The following is an 18968-nucleotide window of genomic DNA, read 5'->3' on the forward strand; positions in this document are numbered from 1 at the left end:
AAACCTGCTTTTAGGTTCGCAGACGCGGTCAAGACGACCTTCTGGGGTTGAAAGCGAGCATCAGGATGGGGGAAGAACGGTGATTAAATGACTGAACGTGGGGCAGCTGGAGCCAGACGGGCGGGTCTGAATATTCAGTTCCCACACAAACATCTGAAGGATTCACTGAGGATGCTGAAAAATATCAAATATCCAGTAAGCAGCAGTCCTCTGGGTGAAAATGCCTTCGAGCTGATAGGAAAGCACCAGGAACTCAATCACTCATTACAACCAAGGTGAGGAGAGCATCTCTGAACACGCAACAAACAACAAAGGACCTTAAATTTAATTTCCTCTGGCCTGTAGCATTTTTATTCATCTAAATTAGTAATTTACCCGGTTTTGGAGACGTCACTGTCAAAGATTTAAAAGATGGAGGTTTCTTCCTGTAAAAGGGAGTTTTTCCTTCCCACTGTCACCAAGTGCTGCTCATAGGGGGTCGTTCTGACTGTTGGGTTTTCTCTGTATTATTGTAGGGTCTTTACTATATAAAAAAAAATAGAGGACATCATTTTAAACCTGCTTGGTTTTCATTTGGTCCACACTGCAACATGCATTAAACTGAACAGAAACCTGCTCACAGCTTCGGTGCCCCCTAAGAGCCTCCCAGGATATGTTTCTGTATGCAAGCTGAGCAGAACTCATGATGAATAAACTCATCTCAAATGTTTCCATCTGAGCAAAAATAATTTGTCTTCCAGTTCATCCTGGGAGCTGCTGTGGAGGTGAAACTCCACCTCCAGGGTGCTTATGTTTATCCAAGCTGCAGATTCTCTGGTTGTAGTTCTGCAGCTGCTTCTCATCTGTCTGTCATCCCTCACAGGCTCTTTGCAGCAAAACACAGTTAGGGCATAAAATCCTTCAGTCTGGACATGAACATTGGCTTTCTTCCTCCATCTCAACACTAAGTCTCGTCTGGATTCGGCTCTTCATTCGTGAACTTTGCCTCCAATAAACACTAACGGCCATCAAACCAAAAACACCTGTGTCGATCATAAAGGTGAGAGGGCTGATCCGTCACTGCATTTAGCTGCTGTGATCAAACGAGCCAGCAGATAGAAAACTGGTGTTCCCACTCATTTCAGTTTATTTTTTCTATACCAGCTGCACTTCCTGCCCTCGTGTAAGCAGATTTCTGCAGCTCGGTTCTCTCGGTCTGTCCACTGGAGGTGAGGACAACAACTTCAAATCTGAGGAATGAAAATGACTAAATTGAAGGCATCCTGGACACGACCCTGGACATGACCCACCATGTGCTTTTCATTATTAGCTGGAATCTGCTGAGCCAGACCAGCTACAACTGATCCTCTGTCCCTGCACTGATGTGCTGTGTGGTCCTGAATGAAGGGCCAACTGTTGAGCAGAAATGTTCAACTTTAACTCTGCAAGTATGTCTTAGACGGCCTCATACTGGAGTTCTCCTGTGATGAAATAACTGCTGAGTTCAACCTGAAAACCACCTGAAACAATTCCTTTGACACATCACTCCATTAAGATAAATTATTTAGTTGCTCTGGGACATTTGGGGCCCCTTACTGCACACTGACAAACAGCCGAGCCTACAGATCCTTACATACGATAGAGCGTTCAGGGATAGCATTCAAAGTGGGAGTGAGAGCCGAGGCCCCGTCTTCCAGCGCACACAGGTATGCTGTGTATTTCTTAGAGCATGAGTACCGGGCAGCTGGAGTCCCAGCATGCACTGAGAAAATAAAGCCATCATCTGTGCAGCGTCACCAACGGTCTCCAACAGCGTGACAGCGCAGAGCGTCCCGCTGCGGTAAACCTGCATCTGCAGACCAGCTGCAGACACAGCAGGAGAGAAGAAGACAGAGAGCACAAACTAAAGGAGGCAAGTGTGTCCTTTTATTAAAAGAGTGACCTGATCCATTTTTGTTTGAAAACTGAGTTTCACTACTCAAACTCTCAGAGACCTTTGACCTGTCAGTTCCTCCTACAACAAAGCCAGTTTGTCATCGAGCCTGCCGAGGACACTCGAGCTGCAGGACGAGCGTTCAGTGGAAGAGGAGGAGGTTTCTGTCACTGCGCAGCCACAGAGGGAAGGCTTGACTGCGCAGCTGCTGCCACGCCTGCTGGTACGACTGGGATGCCTGCTTGTAGTCCCAGTAGGTCTGCAGCTCTGCTCTCCTGAACACACATTAGAGAAACAAAAAAAGGGGGGTGTGAGTGGTTCATCGTGTTTGCATGATGATTTAATTCCTTCTGCTAGTGATCAGCTCTGAGGGGGGGTCAGCAGATTCAAACAGGCTGGAGGTTGTATTTGGTTGAGTCACGATGCTTGTGAATCACCAACGGAGACAGAGACTGCTGGCACAAAATATTTTCATCCTCAAAAACCAAGAAGATTTAGAAACACAGGTTTAAGAATGAGTTCAATGATACACTTTAAAAAGTGGTGCATTCAACTTCTAGATTCCCACAGACTGTAAATAAAAGATGGATGTACATCACTCACTTCAAACTGAGCATTTTTCCAGGAACTGAGCGAGGGTGGATCTGACAGAGGAAGAGAGGGGCACTGCACACTCATACTATAGTGACCATCAATCTGCAAAAACACCTTTGATGCTGCCGTTTGTGGACTTCAGCAACAAATACCATAATATTCCCATATGGCTGTAAAGTGCAGTTTCTGAGCTTTCAGGAACTGTTTGAATTTTTCTGATAGGACAAACGGTCGCAGAGTTACGGTAAGAAGCCGCGCTGATACGCTACATCTTAACCAGCTGTTCGCCGCTAGTGAGGTCAAGTAACCGGCGCGTCAGCAGCGATCGCCTGGCGTTCAAGGGTTAACAGGAGCTGCTCAGTTTAATCTGGAACATGTGACATGAACGTTTCCTTATTTACTGCTGCAGGTAGTTTTATCTTACTGTGCACTGAATGAGAGTCACGCAAACTCAGAGGAGCTGAATGTCTTTTGTTGGAGCGTTTTCAGAAACTGCAGCGAGACTCTGAAAGAGCCCATTGTTCACTACCTGAGAGAGTCGGGCAGGGATCACCTGAGACAAGGAGCAGTGAAAAAGAGACCTGAAATCTGGGCGTCTCCATCACCCAAGATCTGAGCAAGCTATATGATATAAATGATGACAAAATAAATAAGATGATTCAGACAGATATTAGAAAGTGGTCATTGTTATTAATGGACTTTAGTTCTAGAATTGAGGTACTGAAAATGAACCTGCTGCCAATCAAGATCCCGGACTCTCAGTTCGCAGACCGGGTTAAGATGATATCCTTGTTTATGTGGGCAGGAGCTCGACGAAGAGTAAAATTTAAAACACTTCAACTTGGCAGGGATTACAGTGGGCCAGCACTGCCTAACCTCAGAGAATATTGTTATGCAGCCCAAATGACGACACACTGTTTATCGGTGCTCTCCGGATTATCAGGCCAAATGGAAACACACTGAACTAAATATGGACCCAACTCACCCTCAAACTAGGCTTAGTGCATATGATTATTCAAAGGTGGGGGGGTCGTATAGTTGAGGAAACTTTGATAATATGGAAAAAGGTAGTTAGGAAATATAAACTAGAAGGTGAAAGCAAACTTCTTACTTGGCCCTCATGCACCCCTAATTTTGGACCTGGAGTGATGGAGAGAAAAAGCAATAACAGCTGTGTGTGTGTGTGTGTGTGTGTGTGTGTGTGTGTGTGTGTGTGTGTGTGTGTGTGTGTGTGTGTGTGTGTGTGTGTGTGTGTGTGTACACTCTTAGAAGGAAGAAACTTCAACAAATTTGATCAACTCAAAAGAGAATTCAGCCTAGAAAACAGAGCCTGTTCAGATACCTGCAGCTAAGACGTTTTTATGACACAGAAATTAAAACCAGATTTCAGCAGGAGGTAACGAGTCGATCGATGTGCTGATTGCTGCATACAAACAAACTCCCAGATGAACCGTGTCTAAGCTGTACAAGAGTTTTCATAAGCAAAATGGTACAAACTCTATATGTTAAATTAAAATGGGAGCAGGACATGAATATTCAGTCATCTGGTATTCTATGTGCAAAACACAGCAATCCTCTACTTGCTCTAAAGGGTGGAGGGAAATTATTTGGATGATTTTGATGCATTTTTTTCACCGCCCCTTTTTTCAAAAGTAAGCAATTCGTGGTAAAACAGCAATGCTGGAGACAGCGTGGAAACATGAATGCCAATCACAGACTGCAACCATTTTTAGACAGAGTTCTGAGGCGGATGTATTTGACTTCAAAACTGTTAAGGATGCGAGAATAATGTTCCTGAGTTTGAACCTGACGCCATATCTCAGACTGAAGATGCTTATCTCTTCAAAATTCTGATAACTGCATACAATAATAAGGCAGTTACAAGAAACTGGCTGAAGTGCGACGCTCCGAGCTTCACCCAGCGGATGGACCCTGTCGAGGAAATCTGAGCCATGGAGAAGCTGACCTACTCTCTCAGCATTACAGCAGCATGTAGGACTCTGGGCTAAGTGGGTTATCTACAAGAATAGTGGGTCGAATTTTCAGCTTTCATGAGACCAGCCTAATAAGTTAGCGATACAGATACCCCCCTTTTTCCAGTTGTGGGTTTTGGAACGTCTGTTTCGTATAAAAATTTAAATAAAGAGTTTTTTAAAAAATAGCAAACGTCATTCAACACCATTAAACAGGGATACGGCATCACACACTCAACAAAACCTTCAGAGGACGTTCATTTCCATCGCTTGTACCAACAGTCTCATTCTTTCAGAGCTGGGTGTGAATTATTATATCTTTATTTATATTTATAATAACTGCGGCTGCTGTTACACCCAAATTTCCCCTCTGTGGGACAATAAAGGCTGTTTCTTCTTCTTCTTCTTCTTCTCACGGGCACAGCTGAGCTCAGGAACAGACACCAGCCGGTAAATTCACAGGTTCCCCTGAACGCTCAGCTCTCTCATCACCACGACAGACGGGCACAGCATCGGCCACACCGTCCTTTCTGACTGAGAACCACGACCTCGGACCTCAGCAAATTCTCAGCCCAGCTGCTTCTCAGCTGGCTGAAAACTGGCCTGGAGCAAGATGGAGGTCACCATGTGATGAAGCCTGAAACCTTCATATAAATAAAGTCCTGATACTTTCAATAGCTGATTGGCAAACATGAATCCAATCAGCAGCAGCACAGAAGTCCAGGAACGTGCACACGGGCTAGAAATTTAAGATTTTGAGGAGACCAAATCAATCCCACAGGAGCTGCTCAGTTTAATCTGGAACATGTGACATGAACGTTTCCTTATTTACTGCTGCAGGTAGTTTTGTCTTACAGTGTACTGAATGAGAGTCGCACAAACTCAGAGGAGCTGAATATGTTTTGTTGGAGCATTTTCAGAAACTGCAGCGAGACTCTGAAAGAGCCCATTGTTCACTACCTGAGAGAGTCGGGGAGTGCTGAGGGATCAGTGGCCGACACCAGAGACAAGAAGGAGTGAAAGAGCTCCAGTTTGCACAGAAGGGACCTGAAATCAGACCAACATGCAGAGATGTTTCAGAAAGGTCTACAAGACTCTAAAAGAGTCTAAAAGTCTAAAAACGTGGCTAAAACACAGGAAACAGCTCATGTATGATGGCGGTAGATCGGCTCTACCTGGATTTTGGTGTGCCCAGGCCCTTCTTGGTGACTCCGTGTTTGTAGCCGTTGGCAGTGACATCTAGTGGCTGCTCCGTTACATTACACCAGCTGATGGCTGAACACATGTAACAACCAAAACCTCAGACACACACTGAACACACCTCATTCACACACATTCATACAAGCTCTTTTTTCTACACCTACATGCTCTCTGTGTGACATTCACACTCCGTGAACACGTCAGAGAGCAACTCAGGGTTCAGTATCTTGCCCAATGATACTTCGGCATGCAGGAATCAAACCACTGACCTTCTGATTAGTAGATGACCTGCTCTACCTCCTGAGCTACAACTGCTGGTCAGAGGTGGAGCGGCCATCACTTCAACCAGCACCGAGCAAATTAAAACACTAATTTAAACCACAGGAAAAATAATTAAAGCAATTAAAAGAACATAAAAGACAATTAAAAAATTAATTACAAACATCATTAAAAGACATTTAATGAATTCTGGCAGAGCCTCTTGATGTGAAATCCTTTATTATCTTCTGCTCAGTTCCTCCACTGAAACAAGCTGTTTTAGCTCTCTCCCCCCTGCCTTTAAGTCAAATTTGATTGGCTGCTCCTCACAAACAGAAGGTCTGAACTGCAAGTAGAAGAAGCTTCTGTGCTCGAGGCCAACCTTTGTTCCTGAGGAGACCACATCTGGGATATTAGGGAACCTTTGGAAACATCTGGTTTTCTGGCACGTCTAAATTATTTCATACGGATCTTTCAGAAAAATCTGAGCGAGTTACTTGACTTGTATTTGTCCTACATGAAAGCTGTATACACACAGGAAATGGTAGTTACTTGTAAAACTTCTGTTCATTCACACCAAACATGATTTTAACTTCATGTGGACACTCCTACCTGCCCCGCAGGGGGAGATGCGGCCCTGACCGGCCTGGTGTTGGAGCTCAGTTTGGGCTTGGCTGAAGGGAAACTCCAAGGTTGACTGCAGCAGCTCAGGAGGACGCACAGAGAAACCGGCGGGGAGGTCCGACACATGGGAGCACCTGGGAGCACAGAAGGACTGCATTTAACAGAGCTTGGTCTGATTCACTGAAGCAAAGACACCCCCTAAAAATCAGAGTCACCTGTGACTAATCCTGGCTTTAAAACAGGAGAATGAGCTGAAAGGACTACAGCACCACTGGAAGTCCCAGTGGGGTTAATGTTAGCAGTGTGATCCAATCACAGGTCCCGAGATCAATGATTGTGTATCTATGATCCCCAAGTTCAAGGTGGAGTCGTCAAAGATCATGATTGACAGGTGAATAATGTCTGAATAAATCAGCTGTTTCAGATTTACCTCGTGACCAAAGCTCTCTGCATGACTTCTTGGTCATACGGACACTTCCCCACCACCACCGTGCTGAAGTACAGCGCCTCCTGCAGGTAATGGGACAGCAGGGCACCCTGGAAGCCCAGCACCCCCCAGCGGGCCAGCTTGTCACTGCAGGAGAGGGAGAGAGTCGACTCTCCTCTGCCGGGCTTCACCCGCAGAACCCCCGTGCTGTGGTACCCCACCCCAGGCTGCAGAGGGTCGGCCGGGCCTCCCGGTACACACTTGGCCCCCGTTCTGTGAATGTCTGGGACCTGATGATGCAGCCCAGCACGGTCAGTTCGACCGAAGTCTGTGGAGCTGCCGTCTTTTATCTTTGGCTGTGATGATGGTGAGACTGTTTCCACTGATGTTTCCTTGAAGTTCCTCTTTAAATTCAGCAAGTCTGAGTCTCCTCTGTCCTCTTCCTTCGTCTCTGCCTTCTCCTCCACACGAGGCAGCTTCGAGGTCTGCTCCTCACCAGATTCCTCGGCTTTCCTTTTCAGGTCTCCTCCTCCATCCATCCGTTCACGGCTCTTTACCGACGTGACAGGAAGGCAGGGCTGAGGCTGGCTGTCGGTCACGGGGATGATGGAGGCGTCACCACCTGGTAATAACAACAGACCGGACAAACAACTGACATGAGGGCACACTTTAGTTTATCTTTCTGGCAACAATAAAAGTCAAAACAGATAATTTAAATTAAAATGTGAGAGGCAAACTCCTTTTTTATAGAATAAAATATGTATCTTAAATAAATATCTGCAAAGGCAAAAAAAAGTAATCAAACCTTTGGAGTTATCTGCCTTCACTTTAAAATATTATTATTGAAAATATACTCAGACCTTCATCCAAGTTACAGCAATGAACAAAAACACAATATGGTTTAGTAACACATCAGATTCCTCCTGATAACATTCAGCATGGATAAAATAACGTGAACCTCAGGATGGAGGAGATCCTGAAAGCTAGCTGGTGTCAGGAGCTGAAGCTCGGTGTGTGTTTATCTACACCGACTCAAAGCATCGACTAAAGTGAAGCTCGCACCACAAAAAATGATTAAAAGTAAAATACCATCATTTTAATATCAGTCATCACTGATTTGGATAATAAGGAGCCACCTCAGAGAGTTCAGATATTCATCAGCTCACAAAACTGCACATATTTAACACAATAATTTTCTCAGTTATTGTTAGAGTACAAATAAGCTGATATTAGCTGTTATCAGTGGTGGCTATTTATCTGTTGCCAAATTTGCATCAAAGATTACGTGACAAAGAGCTGAAAGACTTTAAGCGTTTTTTTTTTAAAAGATTTTTTGGGCACAAATGGAGGTGATTACATGCTATAATTTATAAAGAACTTAATGACACTGTGCTAGAAAAGGTTACATAAATAAAAACATTATTATAATAAATCTAAACTGGTTAATCTACCTCACATTAGCTCGTGTAACTACAGCTGATAGTCCAGCTCCTGCCCATGTGAGCAGTGACCTCTGCGCTGCTTTGTTTCCCTGCAGCTTCACTCACTGCTGTGTGTAACTGTGTTCTTGTGTGCTCAGACTCACAGGGAGTGTGACTGCTAAAGAGGAGGAAGGAAACTCCCGGCCGAATCCTCCACTTTCCTCGCTCATCTGCTGCACAAAACACAGAGCTGCCCCGACCGCTCACGGCGCCGCGCAGCTCCTGGATCAGGTACCTACAAACACACACACACACACATACAGCAAACAGCGCAGGCAACAAGAATACACTGACACAGGTGGATACGCACACACACACCTGACACATCCCCTTCTGGCAATGACCTCTGCGTGGCTGTCGTTAAGCACATCACCTGGATTACAGAAGAAAAAAACTGGTTTGCACACTCAACACCATCAGACACAAAAAAAGGAAGATAATTTTCCAATAAAGCTGCACACACACACCGCTGGGACTCATGGAGGTCTGTCCAATACATTTGGTCCCAGTTCCCAGGGAAACGACCTCCATGGCAGCTGTGATAGAAGAAAACTATTAGAGGAATCATCATACCTCACAGTATCACACGTTTTCATATCAAGCTGCATCTACAGAATGTCTGCAGGTCCACTGGATTATATTTTAGACTTTTTAAATATCACACAGACCAGTTTAAAGCCCTTTGTCCGTCCTGATAACGCGCATGGTTGCTGAACTTTAAATGACTGTATTTAAACGGCCTTCTAACAGTACAGTGAACCCTCGTTATAACGCGCTTCACCTCTCGCGGCCTCGCTGTTTCACGGATTTTTTAGTGCAGTTTTTTATGCTTTTCGGTTTTTTTTTTTTAACAGTGTATGAACGCGCATCGTGTTCTGCGTCCTGATTGGCTGTCAATCAATCTCCTCCGTCCCTCGTCTCTGTCCAGTACAGAATGTGTTCGGCTTGAAAACAGGTTTTGATCTTTGGTCTCCTTCTATAGTGCTGTATAATAATTGTAAAAAATAAAGCTGACTACTTCGTGGATTTCGCCTATCGCGGGTTATTTTTGGAACGTAACCCCCCGCGATAAACGAGGGTTCACTGTAGTTTGGTAGAAATTATTTAAAAATGAATTAAACTTTGAGGACGAATGAGGTTTCTCGTCTGTTATGTGTCACCACTGATGTAAACTGAAGGGCTGCATATGGCGTGGTGTCCAACCTGAGAGGGGGTCAGCTCCGCGGGTGATCTGCAGCACAGCGGCCAGCAGGGTCCACTCTCTGCCCGGCTCAGGCTTCCCTCTGGGGGGAAGCTGCCTGAAACGCTCGTAGCACAATTTGGCCACTTCATCCGCGCTCACCGCATTAAACCCATCAGGGACGCGGGTGTGGAGACCAGCGGGCATTACCGATATTATCAAACTAACGGTTAATGTCCCGGTGACACCTGAACGCTATACAAGCAGCATTTTTATTTTTAACTTCGCCCGCTGCGGCGCATTTCCGGCTCTGAGTACGCGAAGAAGATACTTCCGGGCCCAGCCAACCAAAGAGTTACTTTCACAATAAAAGTCCTCAACTGTTACTTACCCACAATAATATAATATAATATTATATATATTATTTATTATATATATATATATATATATATATATATATATATATATATATATATATATATATATATATATATATATATATATATATATATATATATATATATACGGGGGGTTACGGGGGGGCCTATCCCAGCTGTCATAGGGCGAGAGGCAGGGTACACCATGTCCAGGTCGCCGGTCTGTCTAAGGGCTAACTAATAGTAGTTGTTTTACACCCCTCTGTGATAGCATTGACTCTATTTGTGGTTGTTTTGGGTCCCATTTTTGCATCTCTTTGTGGTCTTTAGGATTTCTCTGTAGTTTTTGTCTCTTTGTGGTCTTTTCTGCATCTTCATGTAGATTTCCATTTTCATGCAGTTTTTTTTTTTTAGTTTTCTGCACTCTTTCATCCACTGCATCTCTTTGCAGACATTTTGCATCTCTTTGGTTAACTTTGCATTGAGAACTGGCAGCTGCCACTTTAAACTTGAGGCTCAGGGCCCCCCAGCACCTTGTGCCTGTGTCCAGTACGCTCATTCAGTAAACCTCTCCAAAGTACTCAGTGCATTTATTGTCTTTCCACCGCTGGGTTTTCTGCAGTTGCTGAAGTTGTATCCGCAGATGTAATCTATGACACTGCTGTTGTGCCCAGAGCTGCAAACTGGGCGACCAATGAATAGAACAGAATAGAATAGAATGCCTTTATTTGTTATTATACAGAGTGTGCAATGAGATTGGAAGGCCCCTCCTGTTTCAGTGCCACATTCTTTTCTATTCTACATTATTTTCCCAGTATTCTCTGAAGTATAAGAGAAAGTCACATGAAAAAATCAGGGCTGAAAATTATATTTAAGCTCTGTTAAAAGCTGCAATCAAATCATTTTTTTGCCCACTCCAAGTGTCAGAATCTAAAGCTAAAATCTTATTTTTGTGCAGCACGTGTTTTTTTTTCTATAATCAGAATCAATATCAGGTGATATGTCATAATTTCAAAAGTCAAACTGCTCCAATTGTACATCTATTATGGAAAATGTATCTGTTTTCTGATCATTTACTGGAGAAAACTTAGATTTTTTTTTTTTAGGCTGTAGTTTTTATGTGATTCGCAGCGCTGGCGGGAAAAACGACTCAATGGGAGCAACTGAGCATGTGCAAACCGAGAAATGGGTGTGAATATTTAAATGACTACGACCTTCAGATGGTTTCTCCTGCACAGAGGAATTCTTGTTCCCCGGCAGTTGTTAATATATGGAAAACTGATAATTAAGCAAACTTCATCTTTCATTTTGAGCCAGAAAAAAACCCTGAGAGCTGAGTTTAAACAATATCTGACCGATTTTAAGGGTGTCACATAAATAAATGGCTAATTATTCTTTTTGTATGCTCTCGGTCCACGTCTATGTATTTTTATTTTGAGTTTCATTAATCGTGTGGGGAAACTCATTTTCTGCCGCTTGTATTCGCGATCTTATTCTTTCGGTCACTACCCAAAGCTCGTGACCATAGGTGAGGGTAGGAACGTAGATCGACCGGTAAATCGAGAGCCTCGCTTTTACGCTAAGCTCCCTCTTCACCACGACGGACCGGTGCAGCGTCCGCATCACTGCAGAAGCAGCCCCGATCCGCCTGTCGATCTCCCGTTCCCTTCTCCCATCACTCGTGAACAAGACCCCGAGATACTTAAACTCCTCCACTTGAGGCAAGAACTCGTTCCTGAGCCGGAGATGGCACTCCACCCTTTTCCGGCTGAGGACCATGGCCTCAGACTTAGAGGTGCTGATTCTCATGCCAGCCGCTTCACACTCGGCTGTGAACCGTTCCACTGCGAGCTGGAGGCCACCGCCTGATGAAGCCAACAGAACCGCATCATCTGCAAAAAGCAGAGATGTGACTCTGAGGCCACCAAGGAAGAAGCCTTCCGCCACCTGGCTACGCCTAGAAATTCTGTCCATAAAAATTATGAACAGAATCGGTGACAAAGGGCAGCCCTGACGGAGTCCAGCACCCACAGGAAACAAATCCGACTTATTACCGGCTATACGGACCAAGCTCTCACTGTGGTTGTACAAGGACTGAATGGCCCGCAACAATGGGCCAGACACCCCATACTCCCGCAGAACCTCCCAAAGAACACCCCGAGGAACACGGTCGAATGCCTTCTCCAAGTCCACAAAGCACATGTAGACTGGTTGGGCAAACTCCCACGCACAGTCGAATATCCTTGAGAGGATAAAGAGCTGGTCCAGCGTTCCACGACCAGGACGAAAACCGCATTGTTCCTCCTGAATCCGAGGTTCGACTAACGGACGCACCCTCCTTTCCAGCACCCTGGCATAGACCTTACCGGGGAGGCTGAGGAGTGTGATCCCCCGAAAGTTGGAGCACACCCTCCGGTCTCCCTTCTTAAAGATGGGGACCACCACCCCGGTCTGCCAATCCAATGGCACTGCCCCAGATCTCCACGCGATGTTGCAGAGGCGTGTCAACCAAGACAGCCCTACAACATCCAGAGCCTTCAGGAACTCAGGGCGAATCTCGTCCACCCCAGGGGCTCTGCCACCAAGGAGTTGTTTAACTACCTCAGTGACCTCACCCCCAGTGATGGTCAAGTCATCCCCCTCATCCCCAGACTCTGCTTCCACTACAGAAGGCGTGTCAGTGGGATTCAGAAGGTCCTCGAAGTATTCCTTCCACCGTCCGACTATAGCCTCAGTTGAAGTCAGCAGCACCCCCCCCGCACTATAAACAGTGTGAGTGAAGCACTGCTTTCCCCTCCTGAGTCGCCTGACGGTTTGCCAGAATCGCTTCGATGCCGTCCGAAAGTCTTTTTCCATAGCCTCACCGAACTCCTCCCACACCCGAGTTTTTGCTTTGGCCACTACCCGAGCTGCATTCCGCTTGGCCTGTCGATACCTGTCAGCTGCCTCCGGAGTCCCACAGGCTAACCAAGCCCGATAGGACTCTTTCTTCAGCTTGATGGCTCCCTTCACCTCCGGTGACCACCATCTGGTTCGGGGGTTACCACCACGACAGGCACCAACCACCTTGCAGCCACAGCTCTGAGCAGCAGCCTCAACAATGGAGGTGCGGAACATGGTCCATTCGGACTCAATGTCCTCAGCCTCCCTCGGAATGCTGTCGAAGTTCTGCCGGAGGTGGGAGTTGAAGATCTCCCGGACTGGGGCTTCTGCCAGGCGTTCCCAGCGCACCCTCACAATACGTTTAGGTGTGCCAGGTCTGTCCAGCATCTTCCCCCGCCACCTGATCCAACTCACCACCAGGTGGTGATCAGTTGACAGCTCAGCTCCTCTCTTCACCCGAGTGTCCAGAACATACGGCCGCAGATCTGATGATACGATTACAAAATCGATCATCGACCTGCGACCTAGGGTGTCCTGGTGCCATGTGCACTTATGGACATCCTTGTGTTCGAACACGGTGTTTGTTATGGACAAACTGTGGTTTGCACAGAAGTCCAATAACAAAACACCATTCGGGTTCAGATCGGGCAGGCCGTTCCTCCCAATCACGCCCCTCCAGGTCTCACTGTCATTGCCCACGTGAGCGTTGAAGTCTCCCAGCAAGACTATGGAGTCACCAGATGGAGCACTCTCCAGCACCCCACCCAGCAACTCCAAAAAGGGTGGGTACCCTGAACTGTCATTCGGCGCATAAGCGCAAACAACAGTCAGGACCCGTTCCCCAGCCCGAAGGCGCAGGGAAACTACCCTCTCGTCCACCGGTGAAAACTCCGACGTACAGGCAGCAAGCCGGGGGGATACAAGAATACCCACCCCAGCTCGCCGCCTCTCACCGAGGGCAACTCCAGACTGGAACAGAGTCCAGCCCTTCTCCAGGAGACTGGTTCCAGAGCCCAGGCCATGCGTTGAGGTGAGCCCAACTATGTCTAGCTGGTATCTCTCAACCTCACGCACTAGCTCAGGCTCCTTCCCCACCAGAGAGGTGACATTCCATGTCCCAACAGCCAGTTTCGATAGCCGGGGATCGGTCCGCCAGGGCCTCCGCCCTCGGCCACCGCCCGACACACATTGCACCCGACCCCTACCTCTCCCTTAGAGATAAGGTGAGGAGTGCGGCCATCCGGGAGGGGCTCGGAGTAGAGCCGCTGCTCCTCCACATCGAAAGGAGCCAGTTGAGGTGGCTCAGGCATCTGATTAGGATGCCTCCTGGCCGCCTCCTGGGTGAGGTGTTCCGGGCATGTCCCACCGGGAGGAGGCCCCGTGGTAGACCCAGGACACGCTGGAGAGATTGTGTATCTCGGCTGGCCTGGGAACGCCTTGGGGTCCCTCCGGATGGGCTGGAGGAGGTGGCTGGGGAGAGGGAAGCTTGGGCTTCTCTCCTTAGGCTTCTGCCCCCGCGACCCGGCCCCGGATAAGCGGAAGAAAATGGATGGATGGATGGATAATCGTGTGGGGAAAAAAAGCCTAACAGGTGCCACATCATAAACAGAGTGGTTGGTTTTCAATGTTTTTGGTTAGATTGTAGACACTGCAGTATTATTATTAGTGTTAAAGTGAAAATATATCTGGACAGTGATAACCTGGATCATTTCCTGTGTAAAGCAGTTATAATTCATCATTATGTCATTTTGAACTGCCCCTCATTTCTTTATGTTTTGCTAGGAAAGTGGGATGTAGGTACAGCAGTTTTATTCAAACATGTGCAAACATAGATGGAAATACAGCATTTAAGGCAAAAACAGAGTTTGTACAATTCTAACAAACTTGAAAGTCAGTATTTGGTCGGACCACCTTTATTCTGAACTCTGAGGCAGCTTCCTGTAATTTCTTTAAGACAGGGGTCTCAAACTCCAATGCCCGGGGGGCCACTGCTGCCACTGTCATCTCACTGGAGGGCCACTTTATTGAGTTGTGTGTGTATGCAGATATATCCACTCGGTCACAGTGTTTGCCGACATAGCGACGTTGTCAATATCAGCAACTCTCAGCATGCAGTCCTTCAGCGACTTTGGAAATTAAGCTTCAGTGATCACATCACCTGCTTCAGCTGCAGCATCACCGGCTCTGTGGAAAAGTTCTTGCTGGGTCCTCTTTGTAGCTGCTCAGCTATTTTTTTCCCATCATCTGCCTCTTTCTTCTCATGATGCTCTCCGTGTTTAGTCGCATAACGACGCTTGAGATTCAACTCCTTCAGAACGGCAAGTTTCTTCTAACATTGATTGATTTCCACCAAACTAAAATAAATTGTTGAAATTGTCTGTCTACTTTTATTTTACATGTGGAAAGCAACATTTTCTGCTACACCTTTTTCTTTTTCTTCACATTATCTTTTCAAAAACTACACTTTGAAATTATTTTGCATTTAAAAAATAAATGTTTTTAATACAATTATTTTTGGATCATTTCATTTAAATTGTTGGCTTAATTGGTGGAACAAACAAAAAACTTAAAGGGCCAAATAGTATTATATTTTTGACATCAAACTGCTGTAAGCAGTCTGCAGAACAGTTCTCCAGGGTTCTTGAAGGCCATTCAAAGCTCTTCTTTGGATGTTTCTGCCTTTTGTTCTGTTCTCTGTAAAGATCCCTGCTTCAGTAATGCTTCAGTCTGAGCTCCAGGGAGGCTGATCCATCACTGAGTTTTCCACTGTGTGTTTTTCAGGACCAGACAGGTATGCTTTTACTGTATTGGCAGTGTTTTGGGATAATTCTCATGCAAAATAAATAAATATTAATTTATGCCTGTCAAACTGTGTTATCTTTGTCATTTTCCAAGGACTCGACTAATGAAATGGGCACAAATCATGTTTTTGTGACAGGCTGCTGGTAACAAAGTGGCTAAAAATACAAACTAAATTTGGTTGTTTGTTAAATTGTTTTGTGTAGACACAGCACTGGTGTGGTTATTATTTTTGAATGGTTCAAAGGTCAGAGTTTAACAATCAAAGGAAATGGTTTAACAACTGGACTGAAAATGAGTGAAAAAGCAGTCAGAGAAAAAGAGCTTCAGAAAGCAGGAGGACTGTCGCTCATCATCACTTGAAGCCGGCCTCCACGGAAACAAAATATAAAGAAATGAGCAGTGACTCAAGACTTTTGCACAGTATTACAAACTCAGTAAACGAATTAATAATGAAGTCACATGACTCTCAGTGGTTTAAACGAACTGCACACATCAAGGTGAATTTTAAACAGAAAAGCTTCAAACAGCTTCAGACTGAAATCTCATTTATTGGAGTTTTATAACAGGAGGAAACGGCTCAACTTCACAAGTAACAGAAAAAAAATCAAAAATAAAATCCCATTTCATCTCTCTCTGACCTCTGACCCCTGTAACAGAGGCCCACTGGTCCACTACAACAGCTCCCTCATCCTCTCGTCCCGTCGCGCTGCCGTCTCCACGTTAATAAGTGTAAATGTCTCTGTAGATATGTTATACTGCATTTAGCTGTGAGTCGCTGCTGACATTAAAACTATCACTCGTCTCGTTTTGGTGGTTGAAAGCAGTGAGTAGAGGTGGGGGGGTGGGGGGGTTAATGTGCTGTCCTGTCTAGCCCACACACACACACACACACACACACATTTATATGCATTTACACAATGGCATTAACATCCACACACACACACATTCACCCTCTGCTGTGTTCTTGTGCCTCAAAGCTGCTCCCATGATTCAGTTCACAAACATGACCCCCCCCCCCCCCCCCCCCCCCCTCCAGGTAAGCGTTTGTTTAGCTGACAGGTGATTCCTCCGTCCTGTGATCAACAAACGCAAAGTAAGAATGACAAAAAAAACCGATTCCATCGATTTAAGCGTCCTCCCCCCGCCTCCTCGCCTCGCCTCACTCCTGTCCGAATCCCTCCGTCTCCTCGATGGCGAACAGGAGCTTCTCCCGGAGCTGCTCCAGGCTTCTGTAGGGGGGCAGATCCAGACGATTGAAGCTGGGAGGAGGAGACGAAGAGGAAGAGACAGAGTTACATCGTGGAGTCACAGAGTGAAACTTAAAGCTTTCTCTGGCTGCTCAGAGCTGAAACACAGCAGCTGAAATCCTGATTTTTATTTTTCCTGCAGGGAAATCTTTAATCTTTCCTTCCCTGCTCAGATCATATGGAAACATTTCAGCTTTCTTTCTTGCTGCTCCTCCTGAAGATTAAATCCTGTCTGGCTCCTTCAGTTTTAACTGTCTTTGTTTTTTTTTCTCCTTTGTCAGCTTTGCCTGAAAATGTAGCAGAAACGTTGCCACCAGGACAGCTGACAGGTGGGCTCATTAACGTGCTGTGCTGAGGTGAGCTGCAGGTATGCACTGCTGCTGTCTTTTAGCCTCTCGTGTTGGTAAAGCAGGACTGCAGAAACCTAAAAATGTGACGCTTTTCAGGGAAGTTCTGAATGACCTCAGCAAAAATTACGTTTTATTAGAAAATAAAACTTAATCACAGGTAATATTCAGCCCTCTGCCCACTGCAGATAAAGTAAAGTAAAAGAGAGATTACCCAAGAGGTGCTCATGGTCACAGTTTCAGATGATGAGTGTATGTGCAGTAAAAAGCTCAAGCTTCAGACACTGTTTTTTTCTGCTTGACTCTGACATCATACAGAGCAGATGTCCCCACTGTGGTGGCTGTGAACACAGATGTCCCACCCACCTAGCGGTCTAACCTTTGTGATGGGCAGCCAATCAGAAGAAAGCTTTAGCTCCTCTCTGTTAGAGCTAAAGCTGCTTGTTTCAGACAGACCTTTGACCTGAGGGGCTGCACAGAGCGCCGTGCAATATAAAGATGGATTGTTTTGAAATGAGAATCATGCAAAGCTACTTTAGCAGCGTCCAAACAAACAAAACAAAATCGATCATTGTTTTAGTGATTGGTTTTGTACTGAAATAGACTCAATAATCCAAGAGACCTGATTTATTTCTACTAACTAGAGAGGCGAAGAAGAGACTGTAAGTAGGCTGGAGCAGGTGGAGACAGGTCTGAAAGGGAAGGTAGTGAGACCTGCTAGAGTGGATATCCTGGATGAAGGATGCTGAAGATGGAGCTGCCAGGCAGGAGGAAAAGAGGAAGACCACAGAGAAGATTCATGGATGTAGTGAAGGAGGACATGCAGGGCTGGTGTGACAGAGGAGGACTTTATCATCCGCCTCCATCTCACCCTGTGATGGAGGCAGATGATGATGTTTGTAAAGCTGAATCTCTGCGATCTTCCTCTCTTATAACTGATCTTAGATTATTTTATGGTTTACAGAGGAGCCCTGTGATAAACTGGTGACTCTATGACAGCTGAGATAGGCTCCACCCTGACCCTGAGCAGGATCAGCAGAAGATGATTGATGGATGGATGGATTGATGGATGGATGGATGGATGGTTTACAGCAGTGACAGGTGAGGCAGGAGCTTACCATGTGTGGCTTCTTGGAAGCCAAGTCTCCTTCCCCACTTTGTCTATGCAGAACTTCTGGGGACCGTTACTTCCTGCAGGACACACACACACACACACACACACACACACACACACACACACACACACACACACACACACACACACACACACAAAAAGATCATATATCAGGGATCTTTTTATTTTTACATGTTAACCATAGCTGCAAGTAAACTAAACAATAAACTGATAATTGTAAAAATCTAATTTAGGATTCTCAGCGCTGCCGACTCGGATCACAGAAACACAAACTGAGGAGGATTATATTTCTTTTTCCATGGAAACATCATATTCCTGACATGATTAAAACCAGGAAAATCCTCATAACCGGGATGCTCCCAAACACAGTCGGTACCTATGAGCTCGGCGAAACCTCCGACGGGCAGCCGACAGGTTCCCGTTACAAACTGGAGCAGCCGGATTCTCTTCTCGTTGTCCATTTCTTTCACCACCTGCAGGAACATGCTCACGTCAGCGCTCACACAGGAACAGCACGGCGGCAGGTGT

General features: G+C 45.9%; 2 protein-coding genes across 5 annotated transcripts in view; both read right to left on the reverse strand.

Annotated features, from left to right (window-relative positions):
• Positions 1 to 1883: 1883 nt before the first annotated feature.
• adat1 (adenosine deaminase tRNA specific 1) lies at positions 1884 to 9972 on the reverse strand. 3 transcript variants are annotated; one of them, XM_030731748.1, is made up of 9 exons: positions 9673 to 9972; positions 8937 to 9005; positions 8788 to 8842; positions 8574 to 8704; positions 6992 to 7610; positions 6550 to 6695; positions 5655 to 5754; positions 5440 to 5526; positions 1884 to 2187 (listed from the first exon to the last, which is right to left on the reverse strand). In XM_030731748.1, the coding sequence occupies exons 1-9, from the start codon at positions 9854 to 9856 to the stop codon at positions 2055 to 2057; spliced, it is 1524 nt and encodes a 507-aa protein (XP_030587608.1). In that variant the 5' UTR covers positions 9857 to 9972; the 3' UTR covers positions 1884 to 2054. The 3 variants fall into 3 exon arrangements, with proteins under 3 accessions (XP_030587608.1, XP_030587610.1, XP_030587609.1); XM_030731750.1 differs by lacking the exon at positions 9673 to 9972 and adding an exon at positions 9138 to 9218; XM_030731749.1 differs by lacking the exons at positions 1884 to 2187; positions 5440 to 5526; positions 5655 to 5754 and adding an exon at positions 5764 to 6327.
• Positions 9973 to 16734: 6762 nt separating this feature from the next.
• wwp2 (WW domain containing E3 ubiquitin protein ligase 2) overlaps positions 16735 to 18968 on the reverse strand; it is a 56662-nt gene continuing 54428 nt past the window's right edge. For both annotated transcript variants that reach the window (XM_030731611.1, XM_030731610.1), the window contains 3 exons: positions 18817 to 18913; positions 18424 to 18496; positions 16735 to 16970 (listed from right to left, as the gene is read on the reverse strand). In XM_030731611.1, the coding sequence (XP_030587471.1) occupies positions 16871 to 16970; positions 18424 to 18496; positions 18817 to 18913 (270 nt within the window). In that variant the 3' untranslated portion in view covers positions 16735 to 16870. The remainder of the gene's footprint in view (positions 16971 to 18423; positions 18497 to 18816; positions 18914 to 18968) is intronic.

The sequence above is a fragment of the Archocentrus centrarchus genome, chromosome 6 (assembly GCF_007364275.1).
Source record: "Archocentrus centrarchus isolate MPI-CPG fArcCen1 chromosome 6, fArcCen1, whole genome shotgun sequence".
Taxonomy (NCBI): domain Eukaryota; kingdom Metazoa; phylum Chordata; class Actinopteri; order Cichliformes; family Cichlidae; genus Archocentrus; species Archocentrus centrarchus.